At 47.8% G+C, this 20,136-nt stretch overlaps 1 protein-coding gene across 1 annotated transcript in view; it reads left to right on the top strand.

Annotated features, from left to right (window-relative positions):
- Positions 1–20,136, top strand: part of TPP1 (tripeptidyl peptidase 1) — a 109,907-nt gene that overhangs the window by 42,041 nt on the left and 47,730 nt on the right. The window contains exon 5 of the mRNA XM_078658753.1: positions 162–283. Coding sequence (XP_078514879.1) covers positions 162–283 — 122 coding nt within the window. The remainder of the gene's footprint in view (positions 1–161; positions 284–20,136) is intronic.

Here is a 20,136-nt window from a genome sequence, read left to right as displayed (position 1 = left end):
TCCACATCTTCTCCTGCTCTGCTGGCTCCCTCTCTTGCAGTCTGCTCCATGCCTGGTCTCTCATGTCTCCTTCCTCTCTGGGCCCCTCTGTCTCTGCCTTTGATTACTGTCACCCTTCCCAGGTCTCTGTGTCCAGTAAGGTCTCCCTCTTTCTTCCACAGGACAGCTGAGAAGCTTCTCCCTGGCTCCGAATTTCATCGCTACATGAAGGGGTCGCAGAGCGTGGTCCGGTCCCCCTCGCCCTACCAGATCTCCGAGGAGCTGGCCGATCACATCGACTTCGGTGAGTCCTGCAACAAGGCATAGAGGCACTAGAAGTGAAGCTTTGAGGCGCTTGTGCATTTGTTTAGGTGATCCAGGATTCCTAAAGGGGGCTCTGATCTCAAGGAACTGGGAGGCGGATGTCCACTGGGGTGGACATCCGCCTCCCTCTGTACGTCCTCACGGTTCTTCCCCCACCCAGAAGCACATTGATGGCACCGACCATGGCGGCCCAGGCCTCAGACAGCAGAGCTATCGCTCATGGTGCACATACCACAGTGTCTGTCTGTACACAGCAGAGCTGTTCTCTAAGAGTCAGAGAAAGTAAAGGCTCAGGGAGCTTTTCTATAGATATCTAGAGATACTGTTCCTCGCTGAGACTTGCGACAAAATATTAATAGCTCTGAATGTTCTCTGGTTTAACCTGGGAGGAACAATCTTTTACATCAAGCCGGACCTCCTAGCCAGGCAGAGCGGAAAGAGGGCCTGAGTGACAGCTCTGGCAGACCTTTCATTGTAGGAAGACTCGCTGTGTTGTGTCTCTCTCTCTCATCTCTGTTTCACACCTCTGATTCTAGAGCCAGGCATAGACCGTGACCTGTGACTTGGACAGCAGGCCCGGTTCCAGGAATTTTTAATTGGGTGGGCCAAGGGTGCATTCGGGTGGGCCACTGCGGGCTCGGTTTTGTCGCATATATGTCTAGGCAGGCCTGCTTCAGGGCCCTCCTTTATCTCTTCTTAGTCTTACAAGGCCCAGTAAAATGCACTCTTTCCCAAATCTCTTTCTAAATGTGATCACTCTCAAAAAGTGTTATTTCCATGTAATGTCCCTTTGATGGGAAGAGGAGGGTTCTGAGGTGGGAGTATCAGGCAAGTGACACTTCTCCGGCTCCCTCTGTGCGAGCCATCAGGGAGAATCCCTCTTCATTACTACCACCACCTGACCACGGACTCTACTGTGAACTCCCTTACAGGCTTGATTATCCACTACTCCTCTCCAGTGCACCTTATCTCACAGCTGACCTTGGGCCCCAGCCCCATATCAGGCACCATTGGGCTCCACTTTCATTTTTCCTGGTAAAAACATTAGTAAAATCGCCTTCAAACTTAAAACATTGAATATAGTAGTAAATATAATTAGCACACACTTTAAAGTATGTTCCACAGTAGACCTTATGACCCAACAGCTAATTAAATAAACAAAAACAGAAATGCCGGTTTCAGCGCTGATGCGAAAGTCTTTTTTGGCGCCGCACCCGTAACCTCTTTTTCCGTAAATACCTACACTCCCACCCTCCACCAGTGCCCCTCATCTTTCCCTAACTCCCCCCTCCGCCCCATGACCTCTTCCTCGGATTCCCTCTCTACCACCCTCCACCAGTGCCCCTCATCTCTCCCTAGCTCCCCCCTCTGCCCCATGACCTCTTCCTCGGATTCTCTCACTACCACCCTCGACCAGTGCCCCTAATCGCTCCATAGTCCCTCCCACTACCTCCTCCTTGGATTCCCTCACTGCCACCCTCCAACAGTGCCTTTCATCTTTACGTAGCCCCTCTCTCATATGCTTAGATTTGTTGTATAGCGCTACTCCTATCAGTGTAGTGCGTGTCAGTACTTTACACCAAGCACACATTACACAGAGACAATGAATCATACAAGTATGTAAATCAGTCAACAGGGAATGACACATAAGCCAATGAGGATTACAAGGTGTATGAATCACATGTCATCCATACTGGTGGGCAGTATATTTTAAGAGGGTTTGGTCTGGGGAAACACAACCTTAGGATTTAAAGAGTATTCCATGGGGGTCAGCTTTACTGATAAAAATGTATCTCTGCCCAAACATACTCATTTTAACAACATTAGAATAATGAAAGACTGGGGAAGTTCTAACTCTATCACAAAACAAAAAAAGCGAAGTTCTAACTATACCATTCATGTTTGTATGCAGCTCTTTGAAGACAGTTCATTGGTTACTGTCCCATGTTAGGATTGTAACTTCTAAATTGCAAGTAACACAAGGATCTTTGTGACAAAGGCAGTAATGCACTGAGCTATCCAGGGCTTTAAGTGGGCCGGGTCTCACTGGGTCTGAGCACCAGCAGTTTTTTTAAGGGGGTCTAGAAACTGGTCTCTCTCGAGTCTGTTTTGAGCCCTGGCACAGGTAGTCCGTTTTTTTCCGAACTGCAGTGACAGCAGTGTGCTGTCACTGCAGTCCAGATAAAAGGGGAGAGGAGTTGGCCTAACGGCTAGGGCGCTCGACCTCGGACCTGGGGATCTGGGTTCGAGTCTCGGTAACGACGCCAAAAACATCCTGTGATTCTGGGCAAATCACTTAATCTCCCCATGCCTAAAAAATGAATGCGTGTCCTCATGTAACGTAACTGGTGCTATGTAAAGCGCTCTGATACCTGATTCAGTTCGGGTCTAGTTCGCGCTATATAAAACTCTTCCCAAAAAAAAAAAAATGTGCCAGGGCACAAAACAGAGCCTGATAGAGACCCGTTTTGAGACAGCAGGCACATCGGTGTACCCTGTTCACACTACTCACATGTGTAAAGTTACGGCATGACGTCATGCCAGGTGAGCATTGTAGGGGGAAGGGAAATCCTTTAAAGAGTCATTTTCTCTCTGGATTTTCCTTCTCCTTTTGAAACTTGGGAGCAGCAACATTGTTGTGATGTCACCAGTGCTTTAAGTGGAAGCTTTTGCAATATTATATACAAGCCATAGTTGCTATTATCTTATGCAACTAAGAACCATTGACAAAGCCAATAGACCTGACTTGTAGGTATGATGTTACTTGTTGTATCAAATACCTGGATGCAATGACAGAAACAGAAAAATACAAGTCAGGCCGCACACTGCTAAACACAGATTTTTAACGTACTGTTTTTAAGCCACGTCCTCAAATACATTGGACACGCCCCTTTGAGAGACCCTCCCCCACCCCCCCCCCCAGTTTTTTCATCCCACTTAAAGCCCTGGAGTTATTCACATAAAATACAGTTCATAAGCATGTAAAAACTACCAACAGATAAATGATTGCTCTCCAGCAGGATCATTAATCACCAGCGTTATCTGGTCATTCTGTATTATTATTGTTGTCCTGCATTGGCCAAGATAAAAACTGTTTAAATGAAGCACACACGAAGTGTGTGTTCTGCTGGGCCTGTGCAGATTTAAAAAAAGAAAAAAATGTAGTAACACATTCTCTTACCTACTCCATTAGTCAAACTTTGCAGGGATAAGGAAAGGTGAATAGAATTAAACAAACTTCTTTGCTCCGGTGCTGCGTAGAAAAAGAAATATCACAGCAGCAGGACAGTAGGCAAAGGTTATCAAAGGTTACCTTTGTCAAAGAAATGATTTGTTGCCTTTTGCCATGCAGAGAGGAAGGGGGTGAAAAAAGTAAACAAAGCCTCGTTTACATATACATGGTCTTGTAAAGACCTGTGAAGTACTCTGATGCGTCATCGATAATCTCTAAAACTGCCTCTGTGTGCGCGCGCCGGGAAGCTGTCTCGGCCCGGGCGCACACACGATGGAGGAGGGTTGAAGCACTTTGATCCTAAAGGCATTGCGCGCCTGCCTTCAGGCCCTCACTGCTAGGGCCAAGGATCCTGTTTGGGTGGGCCTGGCTCACCCGGCCCACCCGCTAGAACCGGGCCTGTTGGACAGCGGAACTATCTCTCAAGTTGCACAGATCTGACAATCAGACATTTCGGACAGCATGGCAATCTCTCACAGTACGCTGCTTCTTTAGCTGGTTACATATAGCTGCATTAAACGAGTCGCCGAGGATCACACCGAGTCGGTAGGAGCTGCGATATCCTCTCTTGGAGCTCGGCCCCTGCCTGAGTCGCTGCCTGCACTCCAGCCCACCCAGACCTTTTTCTGTCAGATGCTTCTGGTTAGATTTAATTTAGTTAATTGTTAATACTTTTAATCATTTCAGTGATTCTTCAAACTCATTTCTTACATAGTCCTCTGTGCACAGTCACTAAGCCGCCACTTAACCCTGCTTTATTTAATTTATATATTGCCCCCCCGCCCCCCTAATTTTGTTGATCTCTTGTTTTGAAGTTGGATCGACATCTTATGCTGTTGACATGAAGCTGATTTTGGCTTTGGACAAAGCATCCATCGCCTCTGAGCCTAACTTCAATCTTTGTCCAACTGAAGCTATCCGGTGGATGCAACCCAACCATTTAAAATGTAACACTGATCAGACGGAGATCAGGCTGCTGGGAAAAGCCAGCCCCTTTGACCCTATTCTATGGAGGCTGAATTCTGTATCTCTGCTCCTTACCACAGTTGAGGTAGTAAAAAAACCTTGGAGTGAAATGTGATGTCTCTATCCTTTCGCACACAAGCCCTTACAGTGGCAGGGACGTGCTTCAATGTAATAAAATCACTGAAAAATGATTTGACTACCTCCCACTTGCAGCAAGAAAGGCAGTGGCCTTTGCACTAATAACGTCCAGATTGGACGACTGGACTAGTTTATAAGCAGGTGCCACCAAACCCACTATTCAGAAGTTTCATGTGTTACAACATGTGGCGGCCAGGCTTGTGCTGAAACTGCACCCCCCCCCCCCCCCCGCCCGCTCATCAGCCTCAGCAGCTCTTAAAGCCCTCCATTGGTTGCTAGTGCATAAGAGGGTCCTTTTTTGCAATTCTCCTGTTCACTTTCAGAGCCTATAGACCAGTGGGGCCAAAATAGCTAATCTCTAGACTCGCCCACTACATCACCGCTCGGACCCTGAGATCCTCATCTTAAACCCCCTAACTTTAGACTCTAAACCAAAGGAGGCAAATCCTTTGCTGTTTTAAGAGCTAAGGCTTGGAACCAACTCCCCAGTTATGCGAGATTCATTGAATCTGAATCCATCTTCAAGAAACCCTGTGAAGACCTGCATCTTTGCTGCCCCTGACTCATTATGTCGTGCACGTATTCGTTGATTTCTTGACTTGGTCAGTCACGTTGTTATGGACCCTGTTCTTACTGCGCAGAGCCAGGATGCTCCTTTGGGAGCTACAGCTGTGCTTTATAAATGCAATATTCATTCATTCATTCATTCATTCTTATGTCTCATTCCTTTCTGTCCGTCCTTAGGTTGAGCATGCTAGACAGTGCATTGAGGAGCCTGGAGTGCCCCCCTCACCCCATTGCTTCCTATTGGTTGGCTTTCCTTGTCACTCTCATTTGACTGCTTCTTATTCGTGCTCCAGCTTGCAAGTCATGTGCTTGTCCCTCTCATGGAGCATTGGCTCTTCACCATCGCTTTGAATGGCTGGCATCTGTACTTTCATTGCTTGCTTTTCAAGCAATACTTTTTAGGTTGAGCATTCGAGACCTCTTGTATATACTTTAGTATATACTTATATGTCTATGTACTTTTTGGGCTCTGGAGATGATCCCCAGGACTTGTCTGCTTCTGCTTAGGGACTTTATTTTCTGTTCTTCTGCCTCTATTTCACTGTCTTGATAGAAAACGACCAGCAGAGGTCAGTACAATACCAGAATTGCTTTCTGCTTAAGAACTTTATTTTTTTTAATTTTCTGGAAACTGCCTCTATTTAACTTTCTTGATCAGTAAAACACCAGAATCACTTTAGCATTCGCTAGATTCCAGTCCATAGAAACGGTCTTCTCCGAGCACCCAATGACAATAATATTGTTTTCAAATCTTGTATTTTCAGTGATATGACCACTGAAGACCCTCATTGTATATTAAAAACAGAGCTTTGGACTATACCATTTCCCGCTGAAAGGCAATATTCCTCTCCATGTGTTTCCATACCTGGCGTGTCACGCAGTTTGGTGCTTACTTTCCCTCCATGTTAAAGAACAGTAGATGTTTCAGCACCCAGGCTAATGTGCTGCATAGCTAAATACACATAAGGTCCCAAAGGCGAGACCGATTGCATTGCAAAGGCTTGTTTATTTTGTGTTAAGCACTCCATGAGAGCGCATGTTTCCTAGCTCTCTCCCTTGCTTGCTGCTTTTCCTCCTCACTCACTCAGGAGTGAGGACTCACTCAGTTCATGTCACTCCTACTTCTCTCCTTCTTAGCTCGATGTTTTGTGTTTTTTTCCACTGCAGCTGAGTCACTCTACGGCAGTGCTGACCACACCCCTCTACAGTCGTCCGCTCCCCATCTTCCATCTCCCCTCCTCTGCAAAGATGTCATCTGTGCAGTGGCTTTGACAACCCCAGGAGCCAGAAACATCTTCTTTTGTATTTCCAGGGCTACCTTTGCATGCCGGATGCCCGTCTTCTTCCCTCTGTCGTTAGCTGCCTGCACACCATTACTGGGGCATGGATGGGGCCCAGCACGAGCTAGGAGGTCACCCCCTCCAAGCCAGGAGGACAACAGTAGCTGTGTTGCGCTCTGCCTTGAGTTTATAATATATATTTATTGACACCGGGGCTGTGAGAGCTTCGAGCTGGGGTTGGCTTGGCTGCCCCAGCTGTGGCTGCCCCACCCTGCCTGCATCCGCACCCTTGTGCCTGGCTCCCCTGGCTCCCAACGGGAAGGAGCAGCTAAACTTTTAAAGGCTGCGCCTCTTGGCTGCTCACTAGAGCTCTCTCTGTAAAAGGACTGCCCGGGTCAAGGACAAGGTGTCCTAACTTCTTGTGCTACAGAAGCGATGGGCTTCAGTCTGTGCAGGCCGCCGGGAGCTCCTTTCTGCTTTAATCAGATCTTTTTATTAATTTTACAACCAACACACAAACATTAAACATGGGACCGAAGTCTCCATAAACCCCGTCCCACCCCTTCCCCAGTTCCGCAGCATAGGATCAGCTCCAGACAGAATCCTGGTCTCTTGGGCTGCACAGAGGCCAGAAGCGGCGATTCATTGATCCGGGCTACCAACTCTCCAAAGCAGGCTTCTTCAGCTTTTTTAGCCCTGTGCTGTGAACAGGAAGTTAGCCAGCTGACTCTTGGAGTCTCTGTTCCTGGCCGGGCTCAGGGGGTGACTTCTCCTCAAGCAAGACACAGAAGGCAGAGTCCCTTCCTTCGTAGCCCAAGGAGCAGTAGCTGAGGTTCAACTTCGGCGCAATCTCTTCTTTGCCAGGTCCGTGGTCAGCCGGGTAGTCCTTTGGTCCTTTTCTGCAGTCAAGCAAGATCTGGGTTTTGGGTTCCAGGGGTGCCACTTTTATGCCAAGAAAATTCCCTCATGGAAGGTCGCTGTCACTCGCTAATGAGCTACTAACTTCCCTCCCACCTGATGACCACTTCCTGTGAAGTAAGAATCTAACTTTCCCAGAGTGCTCTATTCTGCCCACTCCCAAGATGTTGGGACCCTTTCTCTTGGTATGTGGAGCTCTGTAGCCCGTCCTCGAGGTGTGGCTATCTGTGCGCTCCATGTCAAACCCAGTTTGGCCAGTGTTTCCCCCTCTCTGTCTGTGACTCCCAACCTGTCACCCAAACAAAAGAGCAGCCCCTCTAATGAGGTCACCATTTGCCCTTCAAAGGTGACTTACCCTATAAAGCTTGCCTTTTTTGCTAACAATCTGTGTGGCTTCCTTCCAGGAGTGGGTAACGCCTCCTCCAGAGCTGGCCTCTAGTGTTATCTGTCCTGGTAGCCGTTGACACGTCTCCCTGGGCGGGCAGAAGGCTGTCTCATGGTCATCCTCCGCATACAGCACTGGAAAATTGGAACAACAAAGTGGCAACTTTCTAAAAGTTGCATTTGGCACCAGCTTATATTAATTTTGACTTGTTACATTAAGCCCGACTTGATGCCCAAGTTGCTTCATACCTTGAAGTACCAACTTTGGAAGTCCCATTCAGAAGTTAGCTCAGCTGAGTTGTCCGTATGTAACTCTGCACTCGCCAGTGGGGCTACCAGTACCCCTCACAGTTAAAAGAATTGTAGCTTTTTACTACTAGAAAATGTTAAATACATGTTCTACTGCACTAATATGCCTCACCCTGCCTCGAGACTTGCTAGGCCTGCTGTAGGGGTGACTTACACACATTAGACAGAGAGTTTGGGCTTTGCCCTTGCTCAAAATGGCAAAGTGAAGTTAGCAGTTTTAAACTGCCCTTCGGCTCTGCAGTGGCGGGCTGGGAGCCTTGTTTGAACTCGTCCCACTCCGGGTGGCACAGTGAGTGCTACTGACCCTGAGGGGACACTCCTAACTTACAGGTGATCTGTGCCCCCGGTACTACATATTAGGGATTTGGAAGTAATTTAGCTTGCCAATCGGGTATAAACCAATCAAACCGACCTGTTTAAGGGTCAGGGCACAGGCACTGGGGTCTGGTTAGCAGGCCGCAGTGCACTCTAAGAGTCGGAAAACCAAGAGTATCTGTCAAAACCTTTGGGGGCACCTAGTGGCCAGCCGGGGTAGAGCGGTGGGTGGAGTAGACCAAGATGGCAGCCACAGGGACACATTAATGCTTAATTTGTAAAAGAGTTCTGGTAGCCAAAGTTTTCAGAAGCCTGTGGCTGTCACTGCAGAATGCCGGGTGCTGGAGTTGCCACTAAATGTCGAGGCGCAGAATACCAGGGCTGCGTAGTCTTGATTCCACCTCATCACTCTCTACGCCCCCACCAGACACCCCCCACCTCTTTGTCTCAGTCCTGCAGGTTCTTTCATCCCTGCTTTCTCCCTTCGCCGTTGTTTTCCTTTCTTTCGCTTCTGCCTTTTTCTGGCTCAAACTATTCTGGTCAAAACAAGCCCCGGTCCCCAAAGCGGGGTCAAGGACCGCGGTGCGGCCTCTTCAGAAGAGGCCCGGATGCAGGCATCTGACTTGCAGTTAGGCTCAATTACCGCTAATTCTCCGATGACCAACCCTCGAGTCACGCGCATCCAGTTGATTGAATGTGAACAATAAACCAAAGCACACAGCAGCTGACCAAGGTTTCGCACATCAACTTTTCCTGTTTCAAAAATATTTGGTGGTGCTGCTACTCTCACCATCCGCTGCCAAGGATGTATATCAAAGCAAATAGAAAAAAGAATAGAGAGGCGCACTCAATAAGATTAGTAGCTCGAAAAGTCCATAAAAAACGTAGATCCTCTGTCGTTTTTCTTAAATATATTCTTTATTTTCATTTGCATAAAACGGCACAGCCAACGCGTTTCATCCCCACAATGTGCCTAGGGGATTTCGTCAGGGCATAAACAGAACAATCAGGATAATGAAGTAATATCAAAGAAGATAGCTCTATCGACGCGGTTATCTGAGCTCGATCACAGTAGATCCCAGTATTTTCCTGGGAGAGATCTGTCACTCAGGTCCAATTAAGATAAAAATGCATGTCCCCCGAGTTGCAGGTTTTAACGGACAGGGTGTCTGTAGTTCCTTGACGCATATGATGCCTTAGTGGAACTTCGCAGTAGTGGGCGTTCAGCGTCCTCCAGGGGGTAACAGGCTCAAGTGATGCCTACTCTTCGCGTTGTTGCGGAAAGTACCTCTAATATGGTACTCGTACTCCACTGCTCCTCCTCATGGAATAATGGCAGCCATTAACTACAGGAACTACAGACACCCTGTCCGTTAAAACCTGCAACTCGGGGGACATGCATTTTTATCTTAATTGGACCTGAGTGACAGATCTCTCCCAGGAAAATACTGGGATCTACTGTGATCGAGCTCAGATAACCGCGTCGATAGAGCTATCTTCTTTGATATTACTTCATTATCCTGATTGTTCTGTTTATGCCCTGACGAAATCCCCTAGGCACATTGTGGGGATGAAACGCGTTGGCTGTGCCGTTTTATGCAAATGAAAATAAAGAATATATTTAAGAAAAACGACAGAGGATCTACGTTTTTTATGGACTTTTCGAGCTACTAATCTTATTGAGTGCGCCTCTCTATTCTTTTTTCCAGTTGATTGAATGTGGTGTGGATGCTTTTTTGGAAAGATGAAAAGCAACGTTCCAAAGATGTTCACGTGGATCATTTAATTGGATGAGAGGAAGGCGCCAGGAATAGATCTGGGGTGCAGGCATGGAACACCCCCGGGCTTTGACTGGGCCGCGGGAAATTAGTAGCACAAGATGGCATTCACCAGTTTACAGCCTTCGCTTCCTGCCAAAAAATGTTTCACTTGATAAAAAAATAAGGAAAGGGCCTTAATCGGACTTATCCTAAGAATCAGTTGTACTTTATTTCACAAGATTTAAAATTGAAAATAAAACCTGCTTTTGGTTTGACTACATCTTTCTGTTTGGCTATACGCTCAAAGCAAAGACGCCGAATGTTGAGACTGCACTGGGGCCGCGTTATGCATTGTGATTGTTTGCGCCCGGCGCACCTTTGGAAAGGTGCGCCAGGCGCAATGCACCCCATTGTGATGTATGCGCTGCCCCAGGGGTCAGCATTCATGTGAAAACACGGAGAAGTCGCTCTGTGTTTTTCACTTTTACAGGGGTTTAGAGATCCCTTGCAGGCGGGTGCAGTCACTGACTGATCCGATTGGTAAGGGGGGCACTCGGGCAATGCCCGAGGGGCTGGTATCGATGTTCCAGGTGCAGGATTTTTGGCACCTGGGGGGCCGGTTTGGGCTGTGTCTGGTGTGTTCAGATGTGACCAGCAGCCTGGTTGGGCCCTGAGTGGCCTTTCTGGAGACTGATGGGCGTCCATTACCTCCCAACGGGCGAGGTGTCACTCCGTTTCTGTCGCTGGGCCAGTCAATCAATGTGTGCATACTGAGGGGCGGAGGGGGCCTGAGCAGAAGTGGCCTCACTTGTTTTCAGGTGTTTATAAAACTTTGCCGAAGCAGTGTTTTGTAGAAAGGCAATATGCAAATGTGGGCCACTTTTCTTTTGCGTGCCCGGGCCGATTTCTAATCCCAATCCAACCCTGGCAGTCAGTACTGCACTGCACCTGCCTGCAAGGGGATGTCTGGGGGGCTCCATGGGACCTCCTTTACCCTCCTGCAGAGGGCTGTTCTCATGGTGCACTGTCAGTGCGCCTCCTGAGAGATTCTTTGCCTCTGCACCTGCGTCTGTAATACGCCCCTTTACAAATGAGGGAACACCCTCTGAAGATAAAGCTGTCGCTTTATGTGCGGCTGCGCTATTGGCATTATAGAAGAAGACGCACAAGCGTCTGCACCCCCTTCTATAATATCAAAGTGCCCCGGGGCAACAGAGCAGGCGCCAATGCCTGTTGTGCCCCGGGCACTTATTGTAATACAGCCAGGCGTGTGACATATCCGTAGTTTCCGTCTGTCTATGTGTGGCATTTGAATTCCTTATGTGGGATACTGAGTGATACCGAATAGAGAACCAGGAACCGAACAGAGAACAGTTACATCTGTGTGTTGAGATACATTTCACAAACGAACCCATATTGTGGTTTAAAACTTCCTCAAAACTGCCCAGAGCCCCTAACGTGCTCTTGCAGTTCAGTAACGTCCTTCTCTGCGCTAGCAGGAGCACCTTGTAGACATAGGTGCAGGGCTCGAGTCGGGGTACCACGTGGGTGGACGGCTTCCCCCCACTTATTTTTTCGGGTGGATGCTGTCCCCCCTGCCAAACAGCTGGACTTCACTCTTTGGCCTCTCTGGGACGAGATCGGAGCTCATTCAGAACGCTGCTCATGCGCTGACTTCTCAGATGCAATCGCATCAAAGGGGTGAGCGAGGGGAGGCAATGAGCCCGATGTTGCAAGCCACCTTTCTTGATGTCACTTCCTGTCATGACGTCACTTCCGGTGACCGCGTCCCCCCACTTCTTTTTGTAGGACTTGTGCCCTGCTTAGGTGGCACCTAGATAAACAATATATATGTTTTTTACGGTCATTACTGTAGTTTAATAAGATTCTATGTACTGTCAGGAACATATTTAAGCTAAATTAAAGGGACTGTTAAACCATAAGAGTCCACGAAAGATAGTACATGGGAATCTCAGACACCAAAGCATATCTGAACCCACTGTGGCACTTTTCAAGGAAGTGTCATCACCCCTGTGATAAACTGCAACCGGCTGCAAAGCAGATATTTTTAAATAATCCATGTTCAACATGGAAAACGAATGGCAATAGAATACGGGATCAGGCACAATTTGGTGTGCAGAAAAAAGACGGTGGCAACACCCTGCGCCCCTCCCAAAAAAGCTTTGAGACAAAAAAGGGGGGGAAGGGGTTCTAAAAGGGGTGTGGCCTATGGAATTAAGTGCGTGGCTTACACACGTAAACTACATTTCTGTGATTCCCATAGTGTGCCACTCCACTAGTATTTTGGTGTCTCTGCTCTTTCTGTTGTTGCATCCAGTTCTACAACACAACAAGTGACCCACGCCCAAAACCAGCTAGGACTATTGGCTTTGTCAATGACATAGCTGTTTAAGATAAATAAGTAACATCAATGATTTTGTTGCAAATAATATTGAAAATGTTTAAATCCTGTAATTGTGAGTATGTGATTTGAAATATTAGTGGGGCCTGTGGAAGGGGTAGTGGTCGTCCGAGTGTCTCAGTCACTCCTGTTACGCTCACACGTGCGCTGTCTTTCTCTCCACTTCTCCTTCTGCGTATCTTACATCTCTTTCCTCCTCCGCACCCTCTTTTCACTCTCTCCTGAATGCACGTCCTCCCATCTCCTTCACTTCTCCACCTCCCAAACACGCAGCGCATCCACTCGCGTCAGGACTGCATTTTCTTTTACTATCACCTTGTCGCAGTATTGACAGCTGTGTGCCTATTTCACACACGTTTGCACAAGATGACAAGCGCAAGTGGAATACATGACCACTGCTCTGTGCGCTCTGCAGAGAGGCCTAGGATTGAATGGCCACCTTTACTCCCTTGGGATCACTGACTGGCACTTCGAGAAAGTCGCGCAGCCTTCAGCCTCAACTCCAGAGCTCTCAAACGAGGCTGGTTTATAAATACCATGAGGCGATTTTGCACTATATAAGAGTAATCTACTACACAAAAAAATACAGAAACAAAACGTTTTGGAAATAGCGAACATTCTTGGGAACGCAAGATAAGTAAAGCGTGAAATATAAACAGGAACTAAATCGCTGAGCTGGATTACCGTAACTTTTACACATTCAGATTTTGATCAGTGTTTTTGACACTAAAATTCAGGACATGAATAAAGGGCCCGATAGGGACCTGTTAGAATGGGTCTGATACCCAGCAGTACCTGGCACCCTCGAAGCCCTAATTCGCTCACTGCACCTTCAGTCGCAGGGTGCAGTTCCAGCCCCCGGCCATGCCACCTGCCTCGTCTCACACCTGTTGAATTGGGAAGGGCAGGTTTCTCCCTGTCTTTACTTGTTCTCATCCTGCCGCATGTCTCCACAGTCAGAGGGCCTGGGGCTGCTCCAGGCACCAGTATTTTAGCGCCAGATCTAGGTAAATCAGAAATACCGATTTCTTAATAGCGAATTTTGAAGATTCGCTATTAAGAAATTGGTATTTCCTATGTAGGTAAAGATTCGGTAACAAATACTGAATCCTTAATATTCCTTATTACCGAATCGGTAATTGAGATTCGGTAATAAGGAATACCTACCCATTCATTTCTATGGGCTTGGAGGCCCATAGGAATGAATGTGAAGACATTCAGTAGTACCGAATCTGTATTACCGAATCTGTAATACCTCGAGGCATTTCAAGGGTGCCAGGGTGTCCAAAGGACACCCTGTTGCACCCCTGAAATGTGCATGTGTGCACATATGGCGCACATACCTGCCCTAAGAGCATGGATGTGTGCCACATGGCACTTAAAAAAAAAAGAAAAAAAGTGTTTTTTTAAGGGAAATCGGTAATTACCACCAACTTGAAGTTGGTGGTAATTACCAATTTCTTAAGGCTCAAAGCACTCTTTAATGTGCTTCCTACATCGCATTTAAGGAATCGGTATTACCGATTCCTTATTTACCGATTCCTTACCTACAGTAGGAATGGCTAAATACCGGTCGGTAACGCTGAAATTTACCGAATTTCGGCGTTACCAACCGGTATTTAGCCACCTACGTCTGGCCCTTGATGTTGTGCCTAGAAAGTAAGAGCTGTTTCCAAGGGAGCCTCCCCTCTTTTCAACCCCAGTCTCTGCCTTGAGCAGGGTGACAGTTTGTATTTATTTTCACACTGTAGCGCTACAAGCAGAGCGCCTTGAATAATCTAAGAGGAGCCATAACTGACATGACATTTAGGGCCACATGTATGTACCTTTTTAAGGCCGCTTACGGCCCGAATCGCCCGATTTGATCATCTTGCGACTGTAAAAAAGGCTTTCCCAATGTACCAAACCGGATTTTGCGATTCGGTAACCTATTACCGAATCGCAAAATTGGTTAGTGATTCACTATTCAGAAGGGGCGTGTTTAGGGCGTCCCTTCCTAATGCCGAATCTCAGCAGTATGAGGGTTTTGTGACCGAAATGCGGTTGCAAAACATTCGCATTTTACCTCCTACTTCAAGTAGGTGGTAACCCATTCGCAAATTGGAAGGGGTTCCGTCGGGACCCCTTCCCTTTTGTGAATGTATGTAAAAATCTTTTGTGAGAGCAGGCAGTGGTCCCACGGACTACTCTTAAAAAAGGAAAAGAAAACTTTTCGTTTTTTTCTAAACACAACCTGTTTCCTTTAACGAAAACGGGCTGCTTTAAAAAAAAAAGTTTGCTTTATTTAAAAGCAATCACTGACATGGTGTTCTTCTGACCCGAGCAGGCCGCCATCCCCGTGATTTTGGCGATTTCTAGCGGCTCGCAAATTGTGACCTACCTAATTAAAATTAATGAGGTTGGTCGATTTGCAACCCCCTACGAATTGCTATATGACACGCTTGGAGTGTCATACATTTGTAATAGCGATTAACTAATTGTGATTGCCAGAAAATCGCAATTAGGTCATCGTTATTACAAATGTTGATGCATGTGGCCCTAAGTTTCAGGGCAGCAGCACTGAAATGCGTTTGGCTGACCCGCGATGCGTGGCACTTGGCGGGGCTGTTAATGTAACTACTGTGAACCAAGACAATCTGGTTCCCTGGCGGTTGAGGAATGCAGCGGCTTTGTGTGGCCTGTTGACGCGTTGCAACAGGTCCTAGGCGGTCAGAGCTGTTGTTACATCTCTGCGGTAACTGTGTCCCTTTCACCCACTAAACCGGTTCCTCTGGATTCACGAACAGCCTAAGGAGGCAGTTGTCTGTATTCACTTGGTGGCAGACACGCCAGCTGCGGCTCCCATGGGTCCTGCGAGAGTCGCTTTAGGATACAATATTTGTTGTTTGTTTCTTAAGCAGACAAAACCTTCCATGCTCCTGTCCGTCTGTCTGTGCCAGAGGTTTGCATGGATCATTCCCATGAACTCATCTTTATTGCAGGGACCCAGCAAGGGTGCCCTGGGGCGCAGTGCAAATACTGTACAAGGGAACCGTGCAGGGGTTTAGAAGGGAAAAGGCAATAAAGAGGCATTAAAGTTTACTTTTTATCTTATATCATTTGCTGTGAGTTCAAAGACACAGCTCAGGTGCCATGCAACGCTTCTACAAACTGCTGCTTCTTTGACATGGAGGTGGGTGTTTACTTGCCCTTTCCTGGAGTGGAAAGTGAGGGAATTCTGTAATCACCAAGTGGCACTCTTGCTGGGGGGCAGGAAGTATGAAAGGAATGGCTGGCGGATGTCTAACACACAGCATGTAAGGACTTGGAAATGAACTTCACAAATAGTCCAAAATATATGAGCAGCAAGAAAAGTTCAAATAAGGCACATTAAGGTGTGATGGAAGCAAAGTTTTGATTGTATCAAAACAACAACCCAAAAGACTTTACTGATGATGCACAAAGGATACATATACGCAGACATCCCATGTCTGCCCGTTCTCCTTTGTGCGCGGCACAAGTGTAACAGGAAAGCTGCCAGACGGATGCAGATTCAACGGCCCTTTCAGTGGAGAGGGTCTTTCTGTAACGGCGGTACCCCAGCACCCCTGCCGTGGCTGTATATTTCAGGCGGTGCTCTGCAGAATGCACCACTGCGGGCACACTGTCCACCCATCGCTCTCATGCCGAGTGCGCGTGGCTCATGTGCTTCCCTTGTGTCACTCTTGCATTTCTCACAGCCCCTGCGCCTTCACTGACGTAGCCTTGACGTCAGCACCCTCCTCTGACAGCGGTCCCAGGGCCAGAGGCGTAAAGTTGCGTTGTCGGTAATGGGTAGGGCCGGAGAGAGTTGCAAAAAGGCGGGTGGATCATGTGTCCGAGGAGGCTGCCTCCAGGCTGGGCTCAGTAATCTCGGGCTCCGCCAGCGGGCGCTGGGGCGGATTATCCGAGGCCTAAAAACCGGTGAAAATGTACCAGGTTCTGCGTCATCGGAGGTGGTCCTCCAAGAAGTGATGTCTAGCACTGGTGGGTGACGGGCAGGTAGTGGGAACGAGGCCATGATCTAGTCTGCAGATCATACATGTGTTACCTGTTCTACATATCACACATGTGCTGTGTAGATTGTTGTCCAGCTGGAGTTTCTTTGCACGTTCATCCTTCACACCAGTGTATAGGGCTGGGTTGTTCTGCACAGGGCCTGATCTATACTACATTGTCAGGATATCCACTGGCAAGATCTCGGTGGGCCGGTTCCATTCATTAAATGTACTCTTTGTGCCTGTCCAGACAATCTGGCAAAATACACGCCTTCCTGGGACTCTGTAATTTGCTTAGAATATTCTTTGCTTAAACTTTGCTCCCCCCTTCTTGTTTGATAACTCTTTTTCTTAATTTTAAAATGTTTTTAACAGTTGTCTTTATTGACATTCTTGAACATTCAACTACTTACATCCTGCTATGGGTCGATGAGATCTCGATGCATTTTGGTCCCGCCCTGCGGCGTGCATCTGCTAAGTTGCATGTTACTTGGCAGATAACGTTCTGGAGATACAACTTGGTTTGCTTTTTTTGTATTACAGGCTCATTTTTTCACATTTACCCGGAGTCCGTCCCTAAACTTCTTCTATTTTTTCTTTTCACTGAGCTTCCAGTGTGTGCATATATTTGACTTTTAATGCCCATGTGCCTTTTTGGTCTAGACCCTTAAAAACACCCAATTTGCAACTAATAGCGGGTGGTGCAAGATTAGTGTATATACTTAAGGTGTGTGGTTTGTAACGGGACTGTGTGTTGTGTCCATTATATGCCTGCCATTGCTGACATATCGTGCTTTTGTAAAGCGCACGTTCACCCAGAAGGGCGTCTTGGGAGATTTGTTACCCAACTCAATGGTTCTCATTTTATCGACCTCAGAAGAATGAAAGACTTAATGGACCCGCCGGGATTTGAACCTGTGACCATGAGGTCAAACACAGGCCCCATGCAGTGGACGCATTAGCCCACTAAGGCACCAGACCTGACTCAGGGGTGTTAGATGTGTAACAAACAAATGGCAACAGTATTTCATGTCTTATTTTGTGCAAAGGAATTCGTAGTCTTTGTGCTTTAATTTGTCTGATGCTGTTTGGGAAGCAATGTACTCAACTTGTCTGGGTTAATCGATAGCTGAATTTGACATTTTCAGGACAGTTGATGGCTGTACTCGACTTGTTCTACTTGTTCGGGACAGTCGCTAGTTGTATTCGACTTTTCTGGGTCAGTCGATATCTGTATTTGATATGCTCAGGACAGTTGATGGGCGTACTCGACTTGTTCTGCACAGTCGATAACTGTTCTCAACTTGTCCAGTACAGTCGATAGTTGCCCTCGATTGGTCTGCGACAGTCGAGATTTGTACTCCACTTGTCTAGGACAATCAATGGAACCACTCAACTGTTCTGTGGAAGTTGACCGGTGTAATCGACTTGTCTAGGACAGTCAATAGTTGATAGCTGTACAGGACTTGTCCAGGATATTCGATTGTAGATAGCTATACTCAACTTGTCTAGGACAGTCAATAGTTGTACTTGACTTTTCTGGAACATTCCATAGTTGATAGCTGTACTCTACTTGTCCCGAGAGTTGATAGTTTTGCTCAAGTTGTCCGGGACAGTCAATAGCTGATACTTATTTTCCAGGGCAGTCGATAGTTGCTTTGTTTCGCTCAGTGCCATTGGTGGGACGCTAGGCCTGTCGCTGCGCTGAAATTCATGAATCCTTTGTCCTAATGCCTGGCTGTGGGCCCTCTGACGCGCTCTCTGTGCAGGGCCACTCTCGGTCTCTGCCCGGTTTTACCTCCAGCTTTTCCACGGCATTGCGCAGTACGGGGGCCCCAGGGAGACTTCCAACCCATAGAGTCACTCCTGGAGCCATTACCAACGCCGCGTCCATACATTTCTTTGCCACCATTTTGGTTTTAAGACCAGGAACTGACCCAGCAGACATGATTCGGGTGCACAAGCCCTTCTCTCGCCTGACAATCTCTAGGTCTTTTGTGATTTCCTCCCAGTGTGGTCTGTAAGTTTCACAGCTCCAAACCACATGGTGAAGTCCCATCTCCGCCTGTGAGCATCTGGGGCTTGTCTACGGAATGGTGCTAAAATCTGGTTGATGCTTCTGCGTGTCATGTATGACCCATGTAGGTAACTGAATCGTATGTACAGAAAGTGTGCGGTCCCCTATCATGTGTGTATCCCAGTGCACGACGCAACCTGTTTGTCATCATAATCTTGTCTAAATGTGTTTTTACTGGTCTTTAATGTCACTTTTTTTTTTTCACAACAACATTTTTATTTTTGATTGATCAGGTAAAGCATATACGCAGTTCTCCACAGTCAGGAGGGCCTGCCAAATGTCAACAGTGGTAGGAGTAGTACCGAAACCCTAATCAAAGAAACAACCCCACACAACCCCCTCCCACCTCCCAGGCCCACTCCTTATCCCTCCCTAACCCTGCACACGTGATCTCAATAAAGCTCCAAGAAAGTTAGTGTCCAGCCAGGTAACACGTGGTCCCACGGGCCTACACTCCATTGTCCACATCTAGGCCAACCTTAGGGTCCACTGGAGGCACCAGGGTCAGACCTCGATACTCCGCCCAACGCTTCCAAATTTTGTAATGTTTCCGGGGGCATCCTCTGGCCTCAAACACAGGGCGCTCTAGCCCCATAAAGTAGTCCATCCCTGCTTTCCACGCGTTCAACGGGGGGGCACGGTCCCTCTTCCATGCTTGTGCCAAGTCCCGTTTTGCCACTATAAGACCTAACAATAAAAGGTGGCTCTTGTAAGTATTCCCCCCCCAAGCCCTCCAGTACATGCAGCAGTCCCAGTCTAGGGGTACGGGGAAGATCCCATCCCAGCACCTCCGAAAGGCAGCTCCACACACCTCTCCAGAATCTGGTCAGGCCCACTCACGACCATACAGTATGCAACAGGGTACCTATCTCGGCTCCGCACCGCAAGCACTCCGGGGATCCAATCAAGCCCGCCTTCCACAATCGCTCCCTCGTGTAATAGGCCCTATGCAAATATTTAAATTGGACCAGCCTGAGACGCACCGCACCAGCAGTCCCTCGCGGGGACTCTAAGGCCTCCCTCCAGTCATCCTCATCCAAGGAGCCCACATCCCCTTCCCAGGCCTCCTTCAGTGTGCATAGAGTAGAGGAACAGTGGGTGACAAGGGTTTGGTAAATGCGTGAGACCTTCTTATCTCCAAGATCCCCCATGAAAACTTTTGCCTCCAGGGGGCTGAACTCCGGTAGCGATTCCAGGCCTACTAGGCTGGGCTCAAGCGCGTGGCGTAACTGCAAATATCTGAAAAATTGGGTATTGGGCATATGAAACTCGTCCCTCAGCTCCTGAAACGATTTGAGGGCCACTCCAGACACAACGTTTCCCAGCGAAGAGATCCCTATAGAATCCCATCCGCCAAATCCCGCCAGCGCGGCCAACGCAGGGAGCCGCCTGTTACGCCACAGAGGGGTCTCCGCCGTCAATCTGCCCCACCAGCCCATGCGACACAGC

The sequence above is a fragment of the Lissotriton helveticus genome, chromosome 8 (assembly GCF_964261635.1).
Source record: "Lissotriton helveticus chromosome 8, aLisHel1.1, whole genome shotgun sequence".
NCBI lineage: Eukaryota > Metazoa > Chordata > Amphibia > Caudata > Salamandridae > Lissotriton > Lissotriton helveticus.
Note: the sequence above shows the minus strand (reverse complement) of the source record. Positions and strands in the feature narration are given on the sequence as shown.